Source organism: Nesoenas mayeri, assembly GCF_963082525.1.
Source record: "Nesoenas mayeri genome assembly, chromosome: 1".
NCBI classification, from domain to species: Eukaryota; Metazoa; Chordata; class Aves; order Columbiformes; family Columbidae; genus Nesoenas; species Nesoenas mayeri.
In genome coordinates this window covers 82,723,244-82,741,018 of record NC_137541.1, presented here as the reverse complement: position 1 = coordinate 82,741,018, position 17,775 = coordinate 82,723,244, and the positions used below count along the sequence as shown (strand labels likewise).

At 48.6% G+C, this 17,775-nt stretch overlaps 1 protein-coding gene across 1 annotated transcript in view; it reads left to right on the top strand.

Moving 5' to 3' along the window:
- LOC308040812 (alpha-2-macroglobulin-like) overlaps positions 1–16,323 on the top strand; it is a gene marked incomplete at both ends in the record, with an annotated part of 29,365 nt that extends 13,042 nt beyond the window's left edge. Inside the window, 22 exons of the mRNA XM_080345160.1 lie at positions 779–928; positions 1,563–1,733; positions 2,353–2,494; positions 4,198–4,306; positions 4,646–4,874; positions 5,140–5,266; positions 5,901–6,022; positions 6,215–6,266; positions 6,789–6,872; positions 7,268–7,444; positions 7,949–8,033; positions 9,171–9,327; positions 10,699–10,773; positions 11,064–11,229; positions 12,183–12,406; positions 12,967–13,185; positions 13,709–13,836; positions 14,200–14,290; positions 14,863–14,937; positions 15,341–15,443; positions 16,128–16,169; positions 16,307–16,323. Of these exons, the coding sequence (XP_080201286.1) occupies positions 779–928; positions 1,563–1,733; positions 2,353–2,494; positions 4,198–4,306; positions 4,646–4,874; positions 5,140–5,266; positions 5,901–6,022; positions 6,215–6,266; positions 6,789–6,872; positions 7,268–7,444; positions 7,949–8,033; positions 9,171–9,327; positions 10,699–10,773; positions 11,064–11,229; positions 12,183–12,406; positions 12,967–13,185; positions 13,709–13,836; positions 14,200–14,290; positions 14,863–14,937; positions 15,341–15,443; positions 16,128–16,169; positions 16,307–16,323 (2,745 nt within the window). The remainder of the gene's footprint in view (positions 1–778; positions 929–1,562; positions 1,734–2,352; positions 2,495–4,197; positions 4,307–4,645; positions 4,875–5,139; positions 5,267–5,900; positions 6,023–6,214; positions 6,267–6,788; positions 6,873–7,267; positions 7,445–7,948; positions 8,034–9,170; positions 9,328–10,698; positions 10,774–11,063; positions 11,230–12,182; positions 12,407–12,966; positions 13,186–13,708; positions 13,837–14,199; positions 14,291–14,862; positions 14,938–15,340; positions 15,444–16,127; positions 16,170–16,306) is intronic.
- Between the last annotated feature and the right edge of the window lie 1,452 nt (positions 16,324–17,775).

The window sequence follows — 17,775 nt, the reverse complement described above, 5'->3', positions numbered from 1 at the left end:
AAGGCATGCTGTGGTCTGCTTGGAACATGAGGAAGACTGGCAGCTGATGCTACTTTGTCAGGCAACACATTTACTCTGAGGATGCTTTGATCATTTAATGTTAGAGGAGGGTTTGTACTGCTGAGGAGAGGGAAGATTTATGCAGGTCAGCTATCTTATTACAAAATCATGTTAGATGGTGATGACAACTTATGCTAGCAACTACTACCAGGGCAGAGGTTGGTAGGGGAGTCATTAGAGTTGTCAGTTAGGTTTTAGGGAAGGCACGCAAATCTGGGAGGCCTCAACCAACAAGCCAGTTCTTCAGAACTGACAGACAGTAGATATTGCAATATTACTCCAGGGTATCACTGCTTCTCATGTTACCGAAAAATTTGCTAAGCAAGGTCTTTGCAAGCCTGTTTTCTCTCCACATACAATATCTGCGTATAGTACAGAGAGTGGACCTGGTTCAACACCATGCCCAGCTGCCTGAACACATCGAATCACTATGTGCGATTATCTCATGAGATTTACTAGTGGCCATAAAACCCCCAAAACTGGCTCAAAAGTTTTATGAGCAATTGTGATGTAGGAAGATGTCAAGAACCATTAGTGCTGATTTGTCTGGCATTGCAGAGAGGAAACCCAGCTCTGCAGCCACACAGAGGGAGCACAGAGGTGTCTGTGTGTTTATGCGTTTGTGGGCTTTTGTGAGGTTAGAACTGATGCAGTCAACTGAAGGGAAAAGTCCTGCAAGGGCAGGGCATCTGTGACATAGTTTTTCCTGTTGCTATAGGTGGACTTGAGCTTCTCTCCTTCTGAAGGCCTGCCTTCTTCTGATGCTCACTTGCTGTTCAGAGCCTCCCCAAACTCCCTCTGTGCTGTCCGTGCTGTAGACAAGAGTGTTCTTCTCATGAAGCCAGAAGCTGACCTGTCACCCAGCTCCGTAAGTGCTTGGTCTGTGGAGCAACTTTGGAGCCTAGTCAGAGAAAATGCAGCCTGGTGCTGGGGTAGAAACAGTGAACAGTCCCTCTTGTCCGTGCTGACACAGGAAAGCTGTCCTGTGCTGTTTCTCTTCTTTCTTCGGTGGGCAAAAAGATGAGAACTGGGCAGCAGCTGTTTCTTAAGAGTTTTATCCAACTATAGGGATGACATTGAGGAAAACCTTATAAGGTGACTGCTTCTCTTGGCCAGAGCCAAACACCGTTGTGAGTTTGGTGATGGTTTTTCAGTTATTCTCTCCAGTCATGGATTAATTTTCTGGGAGTAGCATCTGGAAGAGAGTTTATTCCAATGCTAAGCAGCAAACAACAATCCTTGAGTAGGGACAAAGGACTGAAAATGTCTTTTTTATATATTTGAGCCATAATAACCAGAGTAACACGCTGCTCATAACAGAAGAGGAGGTATCTCCAAATCTGCATTTCTTTTTTGATTCCCAAATTCCCACTGTTCCCACCACAGGGAGGACCATGGCAATGTGGATGTATGTGCTGTTATGGTTATGGTCCAACTCCCTCAGTTGTGTGTTGTGACAGTGGACACTGAAAATGCTGGATACTCTGGCTCTTTCTGCCTAGGTGTATAACTTGCTGCCAGGGAAGGGACTGCGTGACTATCCTTATAGTCCAGACATTCTCTCAGAGGAGTCCCTGGAAAACTGCATCCCCTTGAAGAAGATAGTTCTGAATGGGATCACCTATTCTCCAGTAGTGGAGATGAATGAAGACGACACTTACAGCATTCTCAAGGTATAGCCCTCTTGCATGGTTAGGGAATGGAGTGGGAGACAGACTGAGAATACTTAAGCTTCTGTGGCATGATGCAATATACCAAGGGAAGGGTTTGTCAGTCTGAATGATCTGACACTAATTTTTATCCAGAGGCAAGTTCACTGAGAGTCATATGCTTCACCTGTCTTGCCAGCTTTGCTCCTGACTTGGTGGAAAAGTGATCAGTCCCAAAGTTTTCTTCTTACAGGAAAAGCTTTGAGGCTGACTTGATGTGAGGTTCTAACAGGATGTAAATAATCCTGTGCCATTACAGTTAGTCCAAATAAAGTCCTTGAGCTGCATCATAGCCACAGACATTTTCTTCCAGAGAGAAAACTATCTACTTCCTGGCTCATCCTGACCCCTAGGCTGGAACTGGACAAGAACCAGTGCCCTAGAGACAAAGGGGATTTATACTTTGGTCTGTCTGAGCCACCCAAGCACCCAGACCCCAGGGTTAAGGAGTTCATCTCAAGGTCCAATCCACAGTCAGTAATGGCTTCTCCTTTTGAGGCAGTAAAATACCAATGTCAGGTCTGCTGTGTAGATTTCAACAGGACTCATTAACCAAAAAATATGTTGGATTTCTCTCCCATAGGAAATGGGTTTGAAGGTTTTCACAAATACCAAAGTGAGGAAACCACAGTATTGCAGCACTGGTATTTATGTGCCAGCAGCAGCCCACCTTGAATCGGCTCCACTCTCATCTGGAGGACCTATGTCTGCAGTGAGGACAGGTGGTAAAGGAACTGGGTCTTGTTATTATATTTGAGATCCTGTCTGTATTTTGGGGTGAATACTCAAACCAAAACTGGCATTGTGGAAGTCATACTGAAGTAGTGGGTTCATAGATGTCAGCTTGTGCATGAGTGTGGGGAATATCTTTTTTGCTGGGTTATGAAGGTCTAAAGACAAGCTTTGATAATTCCACATTAGAAGTCAGCAGAACCAAGTAGTTTTCAAAGACCCTGGCAGAATAGAGGATGTTATTTGGCATCTGAACTGTTCACTAGGTTTTTGTACTAGATGTCTTTTCCTAGGTATCACTTAAGGGGTCTCCAATACCATCTTCAGTCTGCCCTCATTGACTCATCCAGTTTTATGTATCATCAAAAACAGAAGAAGCGGGTGAGAAAATTTTCAGTGACAAGCTGGTAGGCTGAGAGTGGTAAGATGTGAAGTCCAGCCTGAAATGGACCCACCCTGTTTCTAAGGGCTATCTCAACTCTTGAACGGTAGCTTTCTGGGGGACAGGATTGGCCATGTCATCATCCAGAGTCTCGTATTAAGGGAAATATCCTGGAAAATCTAGATTATTCTAGCTGGACAACTGATTTAGAGAGTTTTCCATTGGCACACTTTAGTGTACCAATCTCAACTTCTAATACAGGTTGATAAGATGCAGGATAGGTGCTTTTAAATTATTTTAAAACTGAAACAGGCAGAAGTCAGAAGACTGAAATATCATGATAGACAATACAAGCAAGCCACTGTCACTCTTGCTTGGAGCTATGTGATACAGCTCTGATAGCATCTTTCATTCCTGCTCTGAAATCTTCCCAGACTTTGGAGGTGCCTGTTGCAGAGATAGTATGGACACTTGCTAGCTACACAATTTTTATCGAAACAGAGACATTAATTTAGGCAAAGTAAAGATGACCAAAACTAGAATTCAGTTAAGAACTTTTCTTCTTTATCTGCTTGTGTGTATCTCTCTTTCTTTTTGTCAAAGTCAAGCAAACCAACTGTCCCATCCTGCTCGTGACCCTTCTGTTTGTCATCTGTTCAAAACTAAAGTCAAACAAAGGCTTATTTTTTACCCAATTTCATCCCAAACTCAGAATATCTTCTTGGGAATAATTTTTACGTGTGAAATATTTGGTTTAGGGAAAAAGTCTATTTTTATCCCTCCCAAATTCCAACTGCATGTTTTTAGTTTGAGCATCTCTAGCCTAGTTCTTTAGAAGCTGTAAATTCAGCAGGGAGGCGGTTTTCTGAATCATAATGACCCTGTAAAAAACACTGCAACAGAGGGACATTCCATTGCTACTTGGCCTGATAGGATAGAGAAGGATGTCAGGTTAAGACTGTGCCTGAAAGAGACAGGGCTGCTTGCACAGAAGGTATCACAGAAGGTAATAAATAGCTCTTTGCTTTAACATCCTTGTTTTAACCTGTGAAGTGTTGCCCCGCATACTCTAAGGTTTGCTGGAGACTAGCAGGAAATGCTGGAAGGCTAGTTCTTGCTAATAAGCCCTGACCCTGAAACTTAACTGCTCTGGGTACCAGTACTCACTACAACCACAGCAAACATCTGCTGCCAGTAAGGCTTCTAATTGTCATGTAGATTGACACTTTCTCAGACCAAAGCATGATGCTGATGTAGATCTTGCGTGTTTGGAATTGTCAGTAGTTGATATCTTTTGCGTCTCACTGCATTCAGGCCTTCAGGCAGACAGACTTCATGCCACATTAAGCACTCCTGAAGAGGTGACAGAGACAGTCCGAAAGTATTTCCCAGAAACTTGGATTTGGAGTTTAGTATCTATAAGGTAAGCACCTTGGGCTAGTTCCTTCCTTTTTAATAAAACTGGTTTTATAAGGTGAAAACATGAATCCCCCATATGTTTGCCAAACCTTTTCAATGCCAAAACATTTTTTATTGTTTGAGGAGATCACTTGGCAAACCTCTGAGAAGGAATTATCTTCAGCCATGGTTAAGTTTGTCCAAGGAGTGGTCATGGGTATGGAAGAAGAGGTGGGGTGGCCCTACAGTAACAAACATACAGTTCACACAGGCAGTACTGTTCAGTGGGTCAAAAGGGGCACAGATAGTCACCAAAACGCCATAAAAAAAACACCCTCTGTCCTTACTCTCTGTGTTTCACCAGCTCTGACGGAAATGCTGATCTAAATGTGACCATCCCCGATACCATCACCGAGTGGAAAGCCAATGCCTTCTGCACTTCGGCAGACACAGGCTTTGGCCTGTCCACAACAGTGTCCCTCACAGCCTTCCAGCCCTTCTTTGTAGAGCTCACCATGCCCTACTCTGTGGTGCGTGGTGAGTCCTTCACGCTGAAAGCCACAGTTTTCAACTACCTGACTGCCTGCATCAGGGTAAGGAAGGTTTAAATCCTTCTCTGTACTTGTGTAACCTCTTGTGTACACCTCTTACCTTCACCTAGCCTTCTTATATCTTTGAGTAGCCCTAGACCCTTCTGTCCCAAAATTCTTGTTATTCCTCCTATGTACTCCAAATGCAGAACCCACAACTCCAGCTCCCTGCTCCCTTGCCTCTGAAGAAGCAGCTGTTGCTATTGCTTCCTGGCTCCCTGTCTCTCATGATCACCCTTCCTTGATTGTGCTTCTCTACAACTGGCAGGTCAGCATGACTCTGGCTCAATCTGCTCATTTCCTGGCTGCTCCGGTGGAAAAGGATGAAGAATCTCATTGTCTTTGTGAGAATGGGAGGAAAACCGTGGCTTGGCTGGTGACTCCCAGATCTCTAGGTAAAGGTCTCAGGGTGCTGAAAACTGCAGAGAGATTTTCTCTGTGATGTTCTCCCCATTCAGTGTTGGGTGTTAGAGTAACACAATTTCCTGGTAAGCATTAGAGCTGAATACCTGTCTCATTTGGGGTTATTTGGGAGGCAAAGGCTGGCAGACTCACAGTGTCCAAGGCTCTGTGTGGTACCACATGTAGCATCATCGAGCCTTACAGCCCTTGGACAACATCTTCTGAAGCCAGAGACGCTGCAAGCCAGTGGGGATACTCTGTTGTCTCCATCCCTCCCAGAGATTAGATGACTGCCCCATGGGATCTTCATACTTTGTTTTCACTGTTGTTACGTGCTGTGGTAGCATCTGTGCTGTGCATGCAGGCAGCAGTGTGCTGAACAGCAGTGAGGCTAGTGAGTCCCACCTCTGTGGTGTCCTAAGTTCTGGAAAAGAGTCACCTTTTGATGGCAGTGCAGCTTATCTCCTCCAAGATGGATTCTGATATAGATAGCCACGTTCTTGTGGGAAATAAGCAGAGCCCAGGTGTGAAGGGAAGTCCCCACCCATGGGCCTGCAGATTGAAATTCCTGGAAGTGGCAGTGACTCCTGTTACCTGGCAGGGTTGGCTGACCCTTGTTTCCTACAGGGCAGGTGGAGTTCTTGGTGAGCACTGAGGCCCTGCAGAACCAGCAGCCCTGCGGGAACGCCATCGTGGAGACCCCTGAGAAAGGGCGGAAAGACACAGTCATCAGACAGCTGCTGGTGGAGGTATGTGGGTTGTGGGAATGAGAGGACTGAGCTTTCCACAGGCTAGAGCATACACTGTGATGCAGTTGGACAGAGTGCTGTATAATCTCATATAGGCAGATTTCTCTGTCCTTGTTGAGGATTCCTCTGTCTGTCTGTACTTCCTGTCTCACTAACTTCTCACTTCTCTCATTTTCCTTCATCCCACCCAAGCCTGAAGGAGCTGAGAAGGAAACAACCCAGAACTTTGTGCTCTGTGTAAAAGGTAAAGCCGTCTCTCCCCACCCTCTCCATTTGTTCCTGTTTGGTTTGATGGGTGGGACAAGTCTGGAGAAGGAAGATAGTGCTGCCTCTAATGTATTCCACACAGGCTGATATTTTTAGGTAATCAAAACATGCCTCATCAATTGGGAGCCTGAGATGTAAGACTGAAGAAGGCCCTAGAGAATGGATAGTCCTGCCTAAGCATCAGAGTATGAACTAGGACAGATTTAGCATGACTGTTTGCATCCCTGTTCTCTTGTGTGCTGACATTGGAGTTACAAGCCCTGTCTCCTGTTTTCTAGCATGCCCAGGAAAAAGCTGTAGAGATGTGATCCACAGTGCCTAACAGTGGTGAGGGTGGTTTCATGCAGAGATTGCCTTATAGCCAGGGAAGAACGAAGAGACTGAAGTCAGGGCATTTCTAATAGGAAGTGATCCTGTTGTTTCACTGAGACCCCCTCCCCTTTCATTAGCCATTTCTTGGCACTGCACTGAAGCTTTTTGGGTCTTGTTTCCCTCTCAGGAGTACCTGTAAAAGAGAAGTTTTCCCTGTTGCTACCCTCAAATGTGGTACAAGACTCAGGAAGAGCACATTTCTCAGTGCTGGGTGAGTGAGCAGACTTTGAGAAGAACCATATACTGTTTCTGCCCCTCTCTGTTGGCCTCCTACCTCACAGTCTTTTCTCCTGGTTTCCAGCACACCTCATTCCTGTCTTTCACCCCTCTGTCTCAAGCACTTTCCCTTCCAGTTGTGATCTTTCTTTTGCCCTTTCTGCATGTCCTTTTGTTCAGCGTTCTCTGCCAGTGCCCTAACCTCTCATTTCCCTCTCTTTTCCCTCTTTTTCTCTGCTGTTCTGCATTTCATTCCAAGATGTTTATCAATTCAGATTTTCTTTTGTTCTTCTTCATTATCTCCTGCTTCTCTCATTCAGTGGCCACCTCTGATTCTGATAGACAACCCTGAGCATTGTCAATACACCTCTAGTATCTCCTGCTCCCCAGGTGACATCATGGGCACTGCCATGCAGAACCTGCACCAGCTCCTCCAGATGCCGTTCGGCTGTGGAGAGCAGAACATGGTCCTGTTTGCACCCAACATCTATGTCCTGGACTATCTGAACAAGACAGGGCAGCTGAGTGAGGAGGTCAAATCCAAGGCCATTGGATACTTAGTGAGCGGTGAGCTGGGACATGGCTTTTGCTTATGCATTGTATTTTTTCCAGATCCTGCCTGGGGTGCTTCTGTCAAATGTTGGCCAAATATGAAGAGAGAGCTTCTCTCATGCACAGATGGTCTCTGCTGTATGCCTGAGAAGGCCCTTCACTGCCTTTTCCTTTATTATTTTCTGTTGCTTAAGCATTAGGGTACCTGATCATTGCACCCACTTTTCTTTGCTCCGGAATTGGGTTGCAATGCAGTGCAGAGTTGTCAGGTGGCCTGCTACAGTTACTTGTCCATTGTCACTAATATGTCCTCCCTTCTGAAGAAATGCAGGTGTTGCTTCACCTCACAAAATACAAGCAGTGCATGGAAGTGGGGATGTATAGTACTTCTTACTGGCTAGGACAGGGCTTACCTACTCTCCTCTCCTTTGCCTTTGCTGATACAGCTGTTTTTCTACTTCCCCATCCCTCAGTAGACTTCCTCTGGCATCTGAATCTTGCTTTAACTCTCCATTACAGGTTATCAGAGGCAGCTGAACTACAAGCACCCAGATGGATCTTACAGTACCTTTGGACTACGTTATGGCCAACCAGGGAACACTTGGTGAGATTTTCATGTCAATTATGCATCCCTTATATGCTCCTCTTTCTCCTCTACACATTTATAATAAGTGCAGCATGACAGTAAATATGAAATTCTGTTGTAGACCACCAGGCTTTCCTGCGCTGGTGTGGTCCCTGTGCTGCCTTAACAAAATAGGCTGCATCAGCCTGTTATGTGGCTGAAGCACATTCTCCCACCAGCAGGTCTGAGGACCATGACAAACATGAAAGAAATGGTCATAAATTGGGGATGAAGGGAGCAGGGATTTCACATCCTGACTGAGGAAGCCCGAAGAGTTGCAGTGGCAGCTCTTCTAGACCAGCACCTGCTGAGAATGCTGCTAGGAAGGGTGTTTCCATATAAGTGGAAAGGATGATAATATAAGAGCAGTGCTGTATGATTTTTTTCAAGAGCATTTGTGTATTACTAAGCAAATAGAGCCTGGAGGAGGATGTGTATTGTCAGTGTGACTTACTGCAAAGTTTTGAGTTGCTCCAGCATATCATTGCCATGCATTTTCAACTTCAGGTAAGAGTAAGAATGGATGACTTCATCACCTTCAGTTTTAGTTTCTGCAACAATACTTGGCTCAGTAGCATGCTGGCTTCTCGCCTCATGCCTGCTTCTTTTCCATAACTGCTTGTAACAACTCTAGCAAACACTCTTTTAACATGTTCTTTTTTACTCTAAAACTCTGGGGACTTCTAGGAAGCCCGTGAGGCATGGATTTCTAATGCAAGAGTCCTGCCAATAGACCATGAGCTAGCAGGGATTTAATTATTCTTCCCTGTCACTTTGAGTATTACTATTATGCAGATGTTTTGGAATGCTATTCCCTACTTTTTCTAAAGCGATTTTTTTAGATACAGACCAATAACTGTCCTTCAAACTGTAGCCTCAATAGAAAGGGATCACAGGGTTTCATGAGACAAAAGAGGGACAAGAAATCCAGTTGTGAAGCATTTTTTGGACAGATTTTTGAGGTGAAGATATAATATACATGTGGGCTGACTAACTGGCCCACAGTTCCCCAGGTCTTCTTGCCTTTCTCCAAGCAGATGATGTGCTCATGGGCCCTGTCACCTGTGACATGTAACAGGCATGCTCGGCTCTTTCACTGCTCTTTCTCTCTTTCAGGCTCACAGCCTTTGTCCTCAAGTCCTTTGCCCAGGCCCGGCGTTACATTTTCATAGATGAGAAGCACATCCAGGATGCTTTGGTCTGGCTGTCTTACAAACAGAAGGAGAATGGGTGTTTCCACAGCTCTGGGACACTCCTGAACAATGCCATGAAGGTAACATGACTGCCTGGTTGGTTTTTTTTTGTGAGGCTAGAAGTTGACCCTAAGTCAGATAGGTCCAGTTGAGCTTCTTGAGTATACAGGCAGATGGGAAATGCCCACGTCAATGGCAAGAAGTTGGGAGCCAAAGGCCATTCTTCACTGGGTAAAGAACTGGCTGGACGGCCAGGCCCAAAGAGTTGTGGTGAATGGAGTCAAATCCAGTTGGTAGCTGCTCAGGAGTGGTGTTCCCCAGGCGTCAGTGTTGGGGCCAGTTCTGTTTAATATCTTTATCAATGATCTGGATGAGGGGAACGAGTGAACCCTCAGTAAGTGTGCAGATGAAATCAAGTTGGGTGGGACTGTTGATCTGCTGGAGGGTAGGAGGGCTCTGCAAAGGGATCTGGGCCAACTGCATCATTGGGCTGAGGCCAATTGTATGAAGTTCAACAAGGCCAAATGCCAGGTCCTCTATTTGGACTACAACCACCCCATGCAGCACTATAGGCTCAGAGACTAGTGGCTGGAAAACTGTCTGGGGGAAAAGGACCTGGGCATGCTGATCAACAGCCAGCTGAATATAAGCCAGCAGTGTGCCCAGGTGGTCTAAAAGGCCAACAGCATCAAGAGTAGTGTGGCCAACAGGACTAGGAAAAAGATCATCCCACTGTACTCGGCGCTGCTGAGGCCCCACCTTGAATATTATGTTCAGTTTTGGGCCCCTCACTACAGGAAAGACATTGACACGCTGGAGAGAGTTCAGAGGAGGGTGATGAAGCTGAAGAGGGATCTGGAGCACAAGTCTTAGGAGGAGCAGCTGAGGGAACTGTGGTTGTTTAGCTTGGAGAAAAGGAGGCTCAGGGTCATCCTTATCACTCTTTACAACTACCTGAAAGGAGGTTGTAGCATGGAGGGTGTTGGTCTCTTCTGTGAAATAGCAAGGGATCTGACAAAAGGAAATGGCCTCAAGTTGTGCCGGGAAAGGTTCAGATTGGGTATTAGGAAAAATTTCTTCACAGAAAGGGTTGTGAAACACTGGAACAGGCTGCCTAGGGAAGTGGTTGGGTCACCATCCCTGGAGGTGTTTAAAAGACGTATGGATGAGGTTCTTAGGGGCATGGTTTAGTACTAGATGGACTTGATGATCTTAGGGGTCTATTCCAACCAAAATGATTCTATGATTCTACGTGATCACCACAATAAGAAGGAGAATAAAAGCTAACTTGAACTTTATAAGTGATATTGATACATCCACATCAGCTGCAAGGGGAAGGAGACAAGCCAGTGGCCTACAATGCAGAATAAAGTATTCCCACTGGAGTGGGAGAAAAGACTGAATATAAGAAGCGTGGTTGCGTCAGCATCTACCTTTGTGTTTTCCTGCAGGGTGGAGTGGACAACGAGGTCTCGCTGACAGCCTACATCACTATCGCATTGCTGGAGATTCCTCTGCCTGTAACTGTATGTGGCTGCAATTGAACTTGAGTCAGTTATGTTGTGTTAGTTGATGATGACACTTTACTGCCCAGAATTTCCTCCACATTGAAAAAAGGACTTGTTTGTTGATCCCTGTGATATAAGAATTATATGCTGACAATATTAGCATTACTGGAAAAAATCGTTCCCTACTTATCCCTAGACTTCATTCTGGCAGACCCCTCTTCAAAGTTCAGTGGAGTTATGTGTCAGTAGTAGGGCAAAAACCTCATTTCTCCCCACCCTTCTAATCACTGGGTATCTCTCCCCCCCAGCACTCAGTGGTGCGTAACGCCCTGTTCTGCCTGGAAACAGCAGCAGATGAAAAAGAAAACCACGTGTACACCAAGGCACTGATGGCATACACCTTCGCCCTGGCAGGCAAGGAGGAGAAACGGAAGGCATTGCTCGGCTCACTCGAAAAGGAAGCCGTGAAAAAGGGTGAGTGCTCCTGGTGGCACATCTCTTTCTTCCAACCCACTGGCCTTATATCTTCCTTTGATAAATTGGTGGGGCAATGGCTTTAGGAAATGGCTTCTGTGGATAGGGACAGGGGGTGGGAGAGGAAAGCCTTGTGTAAAGAGGTTGAGTTTTTGAGAATTCACTCTCAGTGCCCAGCTCTACTCCTCTGCCCTGAGGGAGTTCATCAGGTAGCACCAGGCACCATCACCATTGGTCCTGAAGTAAAGGGTGACTGTGCTCGTGTCCATCCTCGGTCCACTCCTCTTGCCACACCAGGTACTGCTTAGCGAGGTCTTAGCAATGTTTATGACTACACATGCTCAACATCAAACAAAGCTGACCTTGCACAGCACAAGGCACGATCAGTCAGAGAAAAGGTGCATGAGATGTGCAGGAAAATGAACATGCAGGTCATTTCAGAGGCTACAGTGTAACCCCTGAGTAAAGTCAGGAAGTGTTCTGGTAAAGTAGGGCCAGACAGTGGGTTTTGCCCAAGTGATGGGCAGTAGGGTTGTGAGAGGAAGCATCCCCAGCCCTGCTGACGGTCGTAGGGTCATTTTGCCTCACAGAGCTTGTCACTGCCTGACTCTGGTATCTCTGCTTCAAAAGGGAAGGTGTGCTAGCCTGGTGCCCTGGTGACCTGCTCAGGTCACTCATACCTCGAGGTGTCCAAGCCCATAAATACCTGTGTCAATCTGGAGTCTAGGACAAAGTGGTATCCAGTCCTGAGGACAAAGCCTCAGCAGACTCAGCTTAGTTGTAAACATGCAGCTAGTGTAAACCTGACACTTACCATTTCATGCTACGTGACAGATGTATCCTGGGGGCTCTGGCCTCCCAGCTGGATCGGCAGCAGATCAAGAACTCCCTTGCAATAACTACTAATAAATGGTTGTTGTCTTCTCTCCACACGCTCCCTGGCTCCCATAAAGATGGGTCTGTTCATTGGCAGCGGCCAGGGAAAGAGCCAGAGGTTCATCTCCCATACTTACGCTACCGAGCTCCCTCTGCTGAAGTGGAGATGACAGCCTATGCACTCCTTGCTCACCTCACCACGCAGCCGACACCTTCCCAGGAGGAGCTGTCGTTCGCATCTCTTATTGCAAAGTGGATCACCGGTCAGCAGAATCCCAATGGAGGCTTCTCCTCCACCCAGGTGAGCTGCTTCCCTCCTGCCACCTCACGCATCAATGCCAGAAGATGGGAAGTGTCAGAGACCTAGGTGGGAGCACAGTAATGTTTGCCAGGGCAGGGACTGCAGCACTGCAGTATCTCACTGTAGTATATACAATGGTTTCCAAAGTTCCCAAGAGGCAAGAGGCTGGTATGCACCTCTGGGAAATACTGATATTTTGCTTAATGACCTGGCTTGATTGACACTACAGTGGGGCACCACGGTAGGGACGCAAGGGACTGTGTCATTGGAGAGGGCTCCCACTGCAATTTCTTTCTGCATCTGAAGCTGCTGCTTCACCCTGTGGCGAGCGAGTGGAGGCTGCTCAGAGCTGCACACCAGGGAGCTGAGGGAACATGCAACTGCTGTGCAGAGGACACGGGAAGAGAATGGAAAGATGCAAAAGCTGCTCATTCCCTGTGTCCTTTGTTCTTAAAACTGGAGAAAGTGAAGAATGGAGGGGCGGGTGTCTCCTGGCAGCAAAAGGCAGGCTGTGGAAAGGCTAAGTCTGTCCCCTGGGTGCCGGGACCCGTCTCTTCCAGGACACAGTGGTGGCCCTCCAAGCCTTGTCCCTGTATGGAGCTGTCACCTATGCCAAGAGTGGAGCGGCTTCCAAAGTGACCCTGCGATCTGGAGGGGACTTCCAGCAAGACTTCCAAGTGGATCCCACAAACCGGCTGCTGCTCCAGCGTGTGCCCCTGCCCCAGGTGCCCGGGGAGTACAGCATGGAGGTTTCTGGCGATGGATGCATCTACCTGCAGGTGAGGGTGATGGGGGAAGCAGGTGGCATCCCTAGGAGGGGAGTCCTTTGCCAGGCAGGAGCTAAGGAGAGGGCAGAAGGGACAGCACAGAGGGTAGGAGTGGGAGGGAAGGCTCTGGGAGAGGGAATAGGAGAAGAAGAGTAGAGGTGTGTGGAGGAGAAAGAATGGGAGGGAGGGAGGGAGGGAGGGACGGAGGGAGGGAGGAAGGAAGGAAAGAAGGAAGGAAGGAAGGAAGGAAGGAAGGGAGGAAGGGAGGGAGGAAGGAAGGAAGGAAGGAAGGAAGGATGGGAGGGAGGGAGGGAGGGAGAAAGGGAGGAAGGAAGGAAGGAAGGAAGGAAGGAAGGAAGGAAGGAGGGAGGAAGGGGGGGGGGAGGGAAGGAAGGGAGGGAGGGAGGGAGGGAGGGAGGAAGGAAGAATCCACTGTGTGGAGGAGCTGGGAGAGTGGGAGAAGTGGGGAGGCTGGACAAGGAGAGGATTGTCTCTCTCAAGTGCTGAGCAGACACACACACACTCTCTCCTCTAGACAAGCCTGAGATACAACGTGCAGCCCACACAGAAGGATGGACCCTTCATGCTCCACGTGTACAGGATGCCAGAGACATGTGTGGACTCCAATGCTCACAAGGTCTTTGACATAGGTATAAATGTCAGGTGAGTCTGCATTTGGGTCTGAGCCTTCCTGAGAAGCCATGGGAGCTGGAGGAGGTCTGGCTGTCCAGGGTGAGCCACTGTGGAAGCCCTGCAGGAGCAGTGCCTCCCTGGAAAAGTGGGCAGGACACAGCTGGGCTGGGAGGAAAGGCTGTAGAGGAAGGACATGTCCTGTTGTCGTGGAGCTGTGTGGGCAGCCCATGGCTGGGCTACCGAGAGGCTGCACAGCTGACTAGGAGGCCATGGCATAGCTGGAGAAGGTGCTGGACTGTCAGGATGTGGTGGGGTGGCAAGTATTATGGAAAAGGTGGAAGTGCGCCAGCCTCCATTTGAGGTGCACTGAAACTTTGTCACTTGGTTCCTTAGTTACACCGGGGAGCGCAATGTCTCCAACATGGTGATTGTTGATGTGAAGATGCTGTCAGGATTCATACCCATTAAATCCTCTGTGACGAAGGTAGGATGCTGTGTAAAGCATTTCTTTGATTATAGCTGTCCTTAATCAGGGGCACCAATTTCCTTATTTAAAGGAGCATCTAATTCTTCCCCTGTTGTCTTCTCTGCTGTTAGACCTGTCCCTGTTTTTCTCCAGGTCTTCCACCCCTCAGCTGTGGAGGAGTAGTGAATGAGGGATGCCAGCATCAGCACTCTCTTCCCACCCCTCAAACACTTGTGGTAGCTTGCAGTAGCCCTGAGACCAAGAGCTGAAAGGAGACCATCAGGTCTAATTTCAGGGACTCAGGAGCCTTGGGAGATGTACAACAGCTGTGACAATGCTGTACCCTCATTCTATTTTTGTATCAAGGAGGTGCAGGAGCATGAGATGGTGGGAACTTGGGGAAGACGTACTCTGCATGGCTTCGCACAAGACTGTTTGCTAAGTCCCTTGGGAAGGACTTTACTCATGTGCTTTACTTCTCACCATCCATCAGCTGAGGCTCTAGGGGTGGAAGAAGCTCAGATGAGTTGAAGGATGGTTGACTAACTTCCCTTCAGATCAGTAAACTCTTCCATGTCTCCTCTTCCCAGCTCTCAAACAGCTGGTTTCACCAGATCCAGCGGACAGAAGTGAGCTCAAACCATGTTCTGCTGTACATAGAGCAGGTAAGAACTGAATCAGCATTGCCATGGGCACACAGTGAATTCTGTAGCACACTGGCAATAGCATGTACAGAGATAGAGAACAATGCTAAGCATCTCTGGACTTGTAAACATGACACATAAACCTGACTGCCACTGATTTTCTCTCCATCTCAGCCCCAGCAGCCTTTCCCTCTGCCCCACGCACACATCAGGCCCTGACCTCCCCAGCAGCCAGAGCCTCCACCAGTGTGGGGCAAGGCCCCAGGGTTTCCCCCGCACCCAGCCAGACCTGCAGCTCCTGCAGCCCCAGGGCCCGGGCAGGGCTGGCAGCGGAGGGCGACAGAGCCCGGAGCGGTGGGGGGACACGGGGGAGCCCGGGGTGGTGCAGAGCCGCCCCTGAGCTTCCACCGCTTCCCTTCCCCAGCTGGGCAGCGAGACCCTCAGCTTCTCCTTCACGGTGGAGCGGGACGTCCCCGTGCAGGGCCTGAAGCCGGCGCAGGTGAAGGTCTATGACTACTACGAGACAGGTGAGTGCGGGGTTGGGGCTGGCCCGGGAGCGGCGGGACCTGCACCTGCCCCGGCCGGGGCCCTCGCCCGCCGCGCTGCCTGAGCTCTCTGAGCACAGAGGCGCCCGGAGAGCTGGAGCCGCCACCACCCTGCCCTCCTGCTCCTGCCCGGGCGGGCCCCACGGAACACCGAGAGGCAGGTCCGGGCGGCGGTGACGGTGTGCAGATCCCTGCAGGGCTGCCCCTCACGCCTGCACCTGCTGCGCAGCCGCCCTCCCCTAAGGGAGAGAGCGCAGGAGGCCTGTGGCCGCTGGGGTCCCGTGTGCAAGGCCGGTCCCAGAGCGCAGCCCCGCCCGCGTTTCCAGGCGGTCCCTCCGCTCCTCGTCCCGGCTGCGGCGCCAGGCGGCAGCGACAGAGCCGGCCCCGGCCCGGGGTGCTGGCAGCAGGTGTCTGAGCAGCTCTAGGGCACCCTGGGGTGCAGACCTGCCGGGGCTGCTCTGCGGAGCAGCTCTGCCCTGCGCTGGGCTCCGGACAGGCCGTGACCGAGGCTCCCTCCCGCCCGGCTGAGATCTCTGGGGAGAAGGAGAGGGTGGCGGCAGCAGCGTGTGTGGGGCCTGGGAGAAGTGACTCCCTAGCACCCGTCCCTCTGCCAGGAGTGCCGAGAGGCTCTTGACAGCCTGCTCTCCTTTCCTTTCTGTTTTCCAGATGAGTTTGCCACACAGGAGTACAGTGCTCCTTGCACCACAGGTAGGTTGCACAGGAACAACTGAGATGTTCCAGTATGGCCTATTGCAGATTGCCTTGAATGTCTTTGCAGACCTGGGTTTCCTCAGCCTGGGTGTGCTGTCAGCATTTATCCTCACTGTGCCTACTGCAATCTCTAGGTATGCCTCAGTACTGAGAGGAAGAGCAATGCTGCCACCCCATGTCTTGTGTAAGATCAGATAAAGCTTTCATTTTGTTCACTAGGAACGGCAGTCCCAGCATTGCTGACTTCATTCACACAGACGCACTTGTGTTTTGCTGTGTGTGTATGTCACATTGTACAAATAAGACTGAAATCTCCCTTGGGACTGAACACACTCAGCCATTGTGTCTCTGCCCTTTTCAGGGCCACGTTTGCTATGCCTCAGACACAAAGATAATGAGGAATTGTCTAACAAATGTCTTGGTGAAATTTTTATATTATTCACATGTCTTTGATGGGTACCTTTCAGACTATGCCCTGGATTATTTTTTCTCTTCCTTTGAGAAATACAGGTGCTGAGAGAATATGTAGTGGGATAGCTCATGTATCTCTGGGGTACCTCTGCCTCCCGTCCTCTCTCTGTAGCATGGATATATATCTTCAATGTGTCCAGCCATTTCCATTCAGTTATCTGTATGCAACTGGGTATTTTTAGATGAGCCAGTTTCCCAGTTTTTAGCAGGGCTTGAACTCCCATAGCCACCAGAACACAGAGAAGATGTCCAGGGCTCTGGACACTGCTTCACCGGGATACTTATCTCACTGTGTCCTTTTCCCACCTCCAGCCAAGGCTGAACAGGGAAATGCCTGAAGACCACATCTTGTCTGAACCTTGCTGGAACAATACGCATGTCTCTCCCCCTAGAAGATCTTGTTGCATGGGCCTATTGAAATGTTAGAGGAGGACACCTCAGCACCAAAAAGGAAGCAACACTGTAAATAAATTAAGTCTTCATTCTCATCAGATGCCTCTGGTCTTATTTTTTTTTACTGCATCTTGTCTCCCTCTCTGTCCATAGCTCAGACTGTGTAATGGCCCAATACTTAAATCCAGAGCCATCCACGGCAAGGCAGTGTTTGGCAAGTCCTCAGGAACAACAGGAGGCAGACAGCTTTTAGCAGTTGGGAGGTTTGCCTCCATGCTTGCTAGTTCTCCAGGAAAAAAAGAAAGCCTACATGATCCATTATGCACGGGAAGCTTGGTTCCTTGCCTCTATAAGTGGGTGTTTTTCGCAAGGTAATTGTTGGACATAACCCAGTGATCACATATCGCTTTATCTCCCTGTGAAATGGCTACTATGAGGTGGAAGGACAGCGTGAACCTGCCCAGTCTGATCTTTCACAGCAGGCCAGGTAGAAGTGAAGGGAAAACCTGTGGACTCTTCCATTCTGGCAGTGAAGACACTGCTCTTTCTAAACAGTTGAGGTGAAATAAGAGAGGGACTAGGAGCTTAACAGTGTCATTAGTCAGAATTTAAACCAAGAACCATCCTATGAGTCAACCCCCTTGCATTGTTCATGAGAACTTTTTCCTTTTACCCTCAGTGGAGGCCTGTAAATCTATTTTGGGATTTTTGAGTAATTTTAAAACAGTTGGTGGTATTT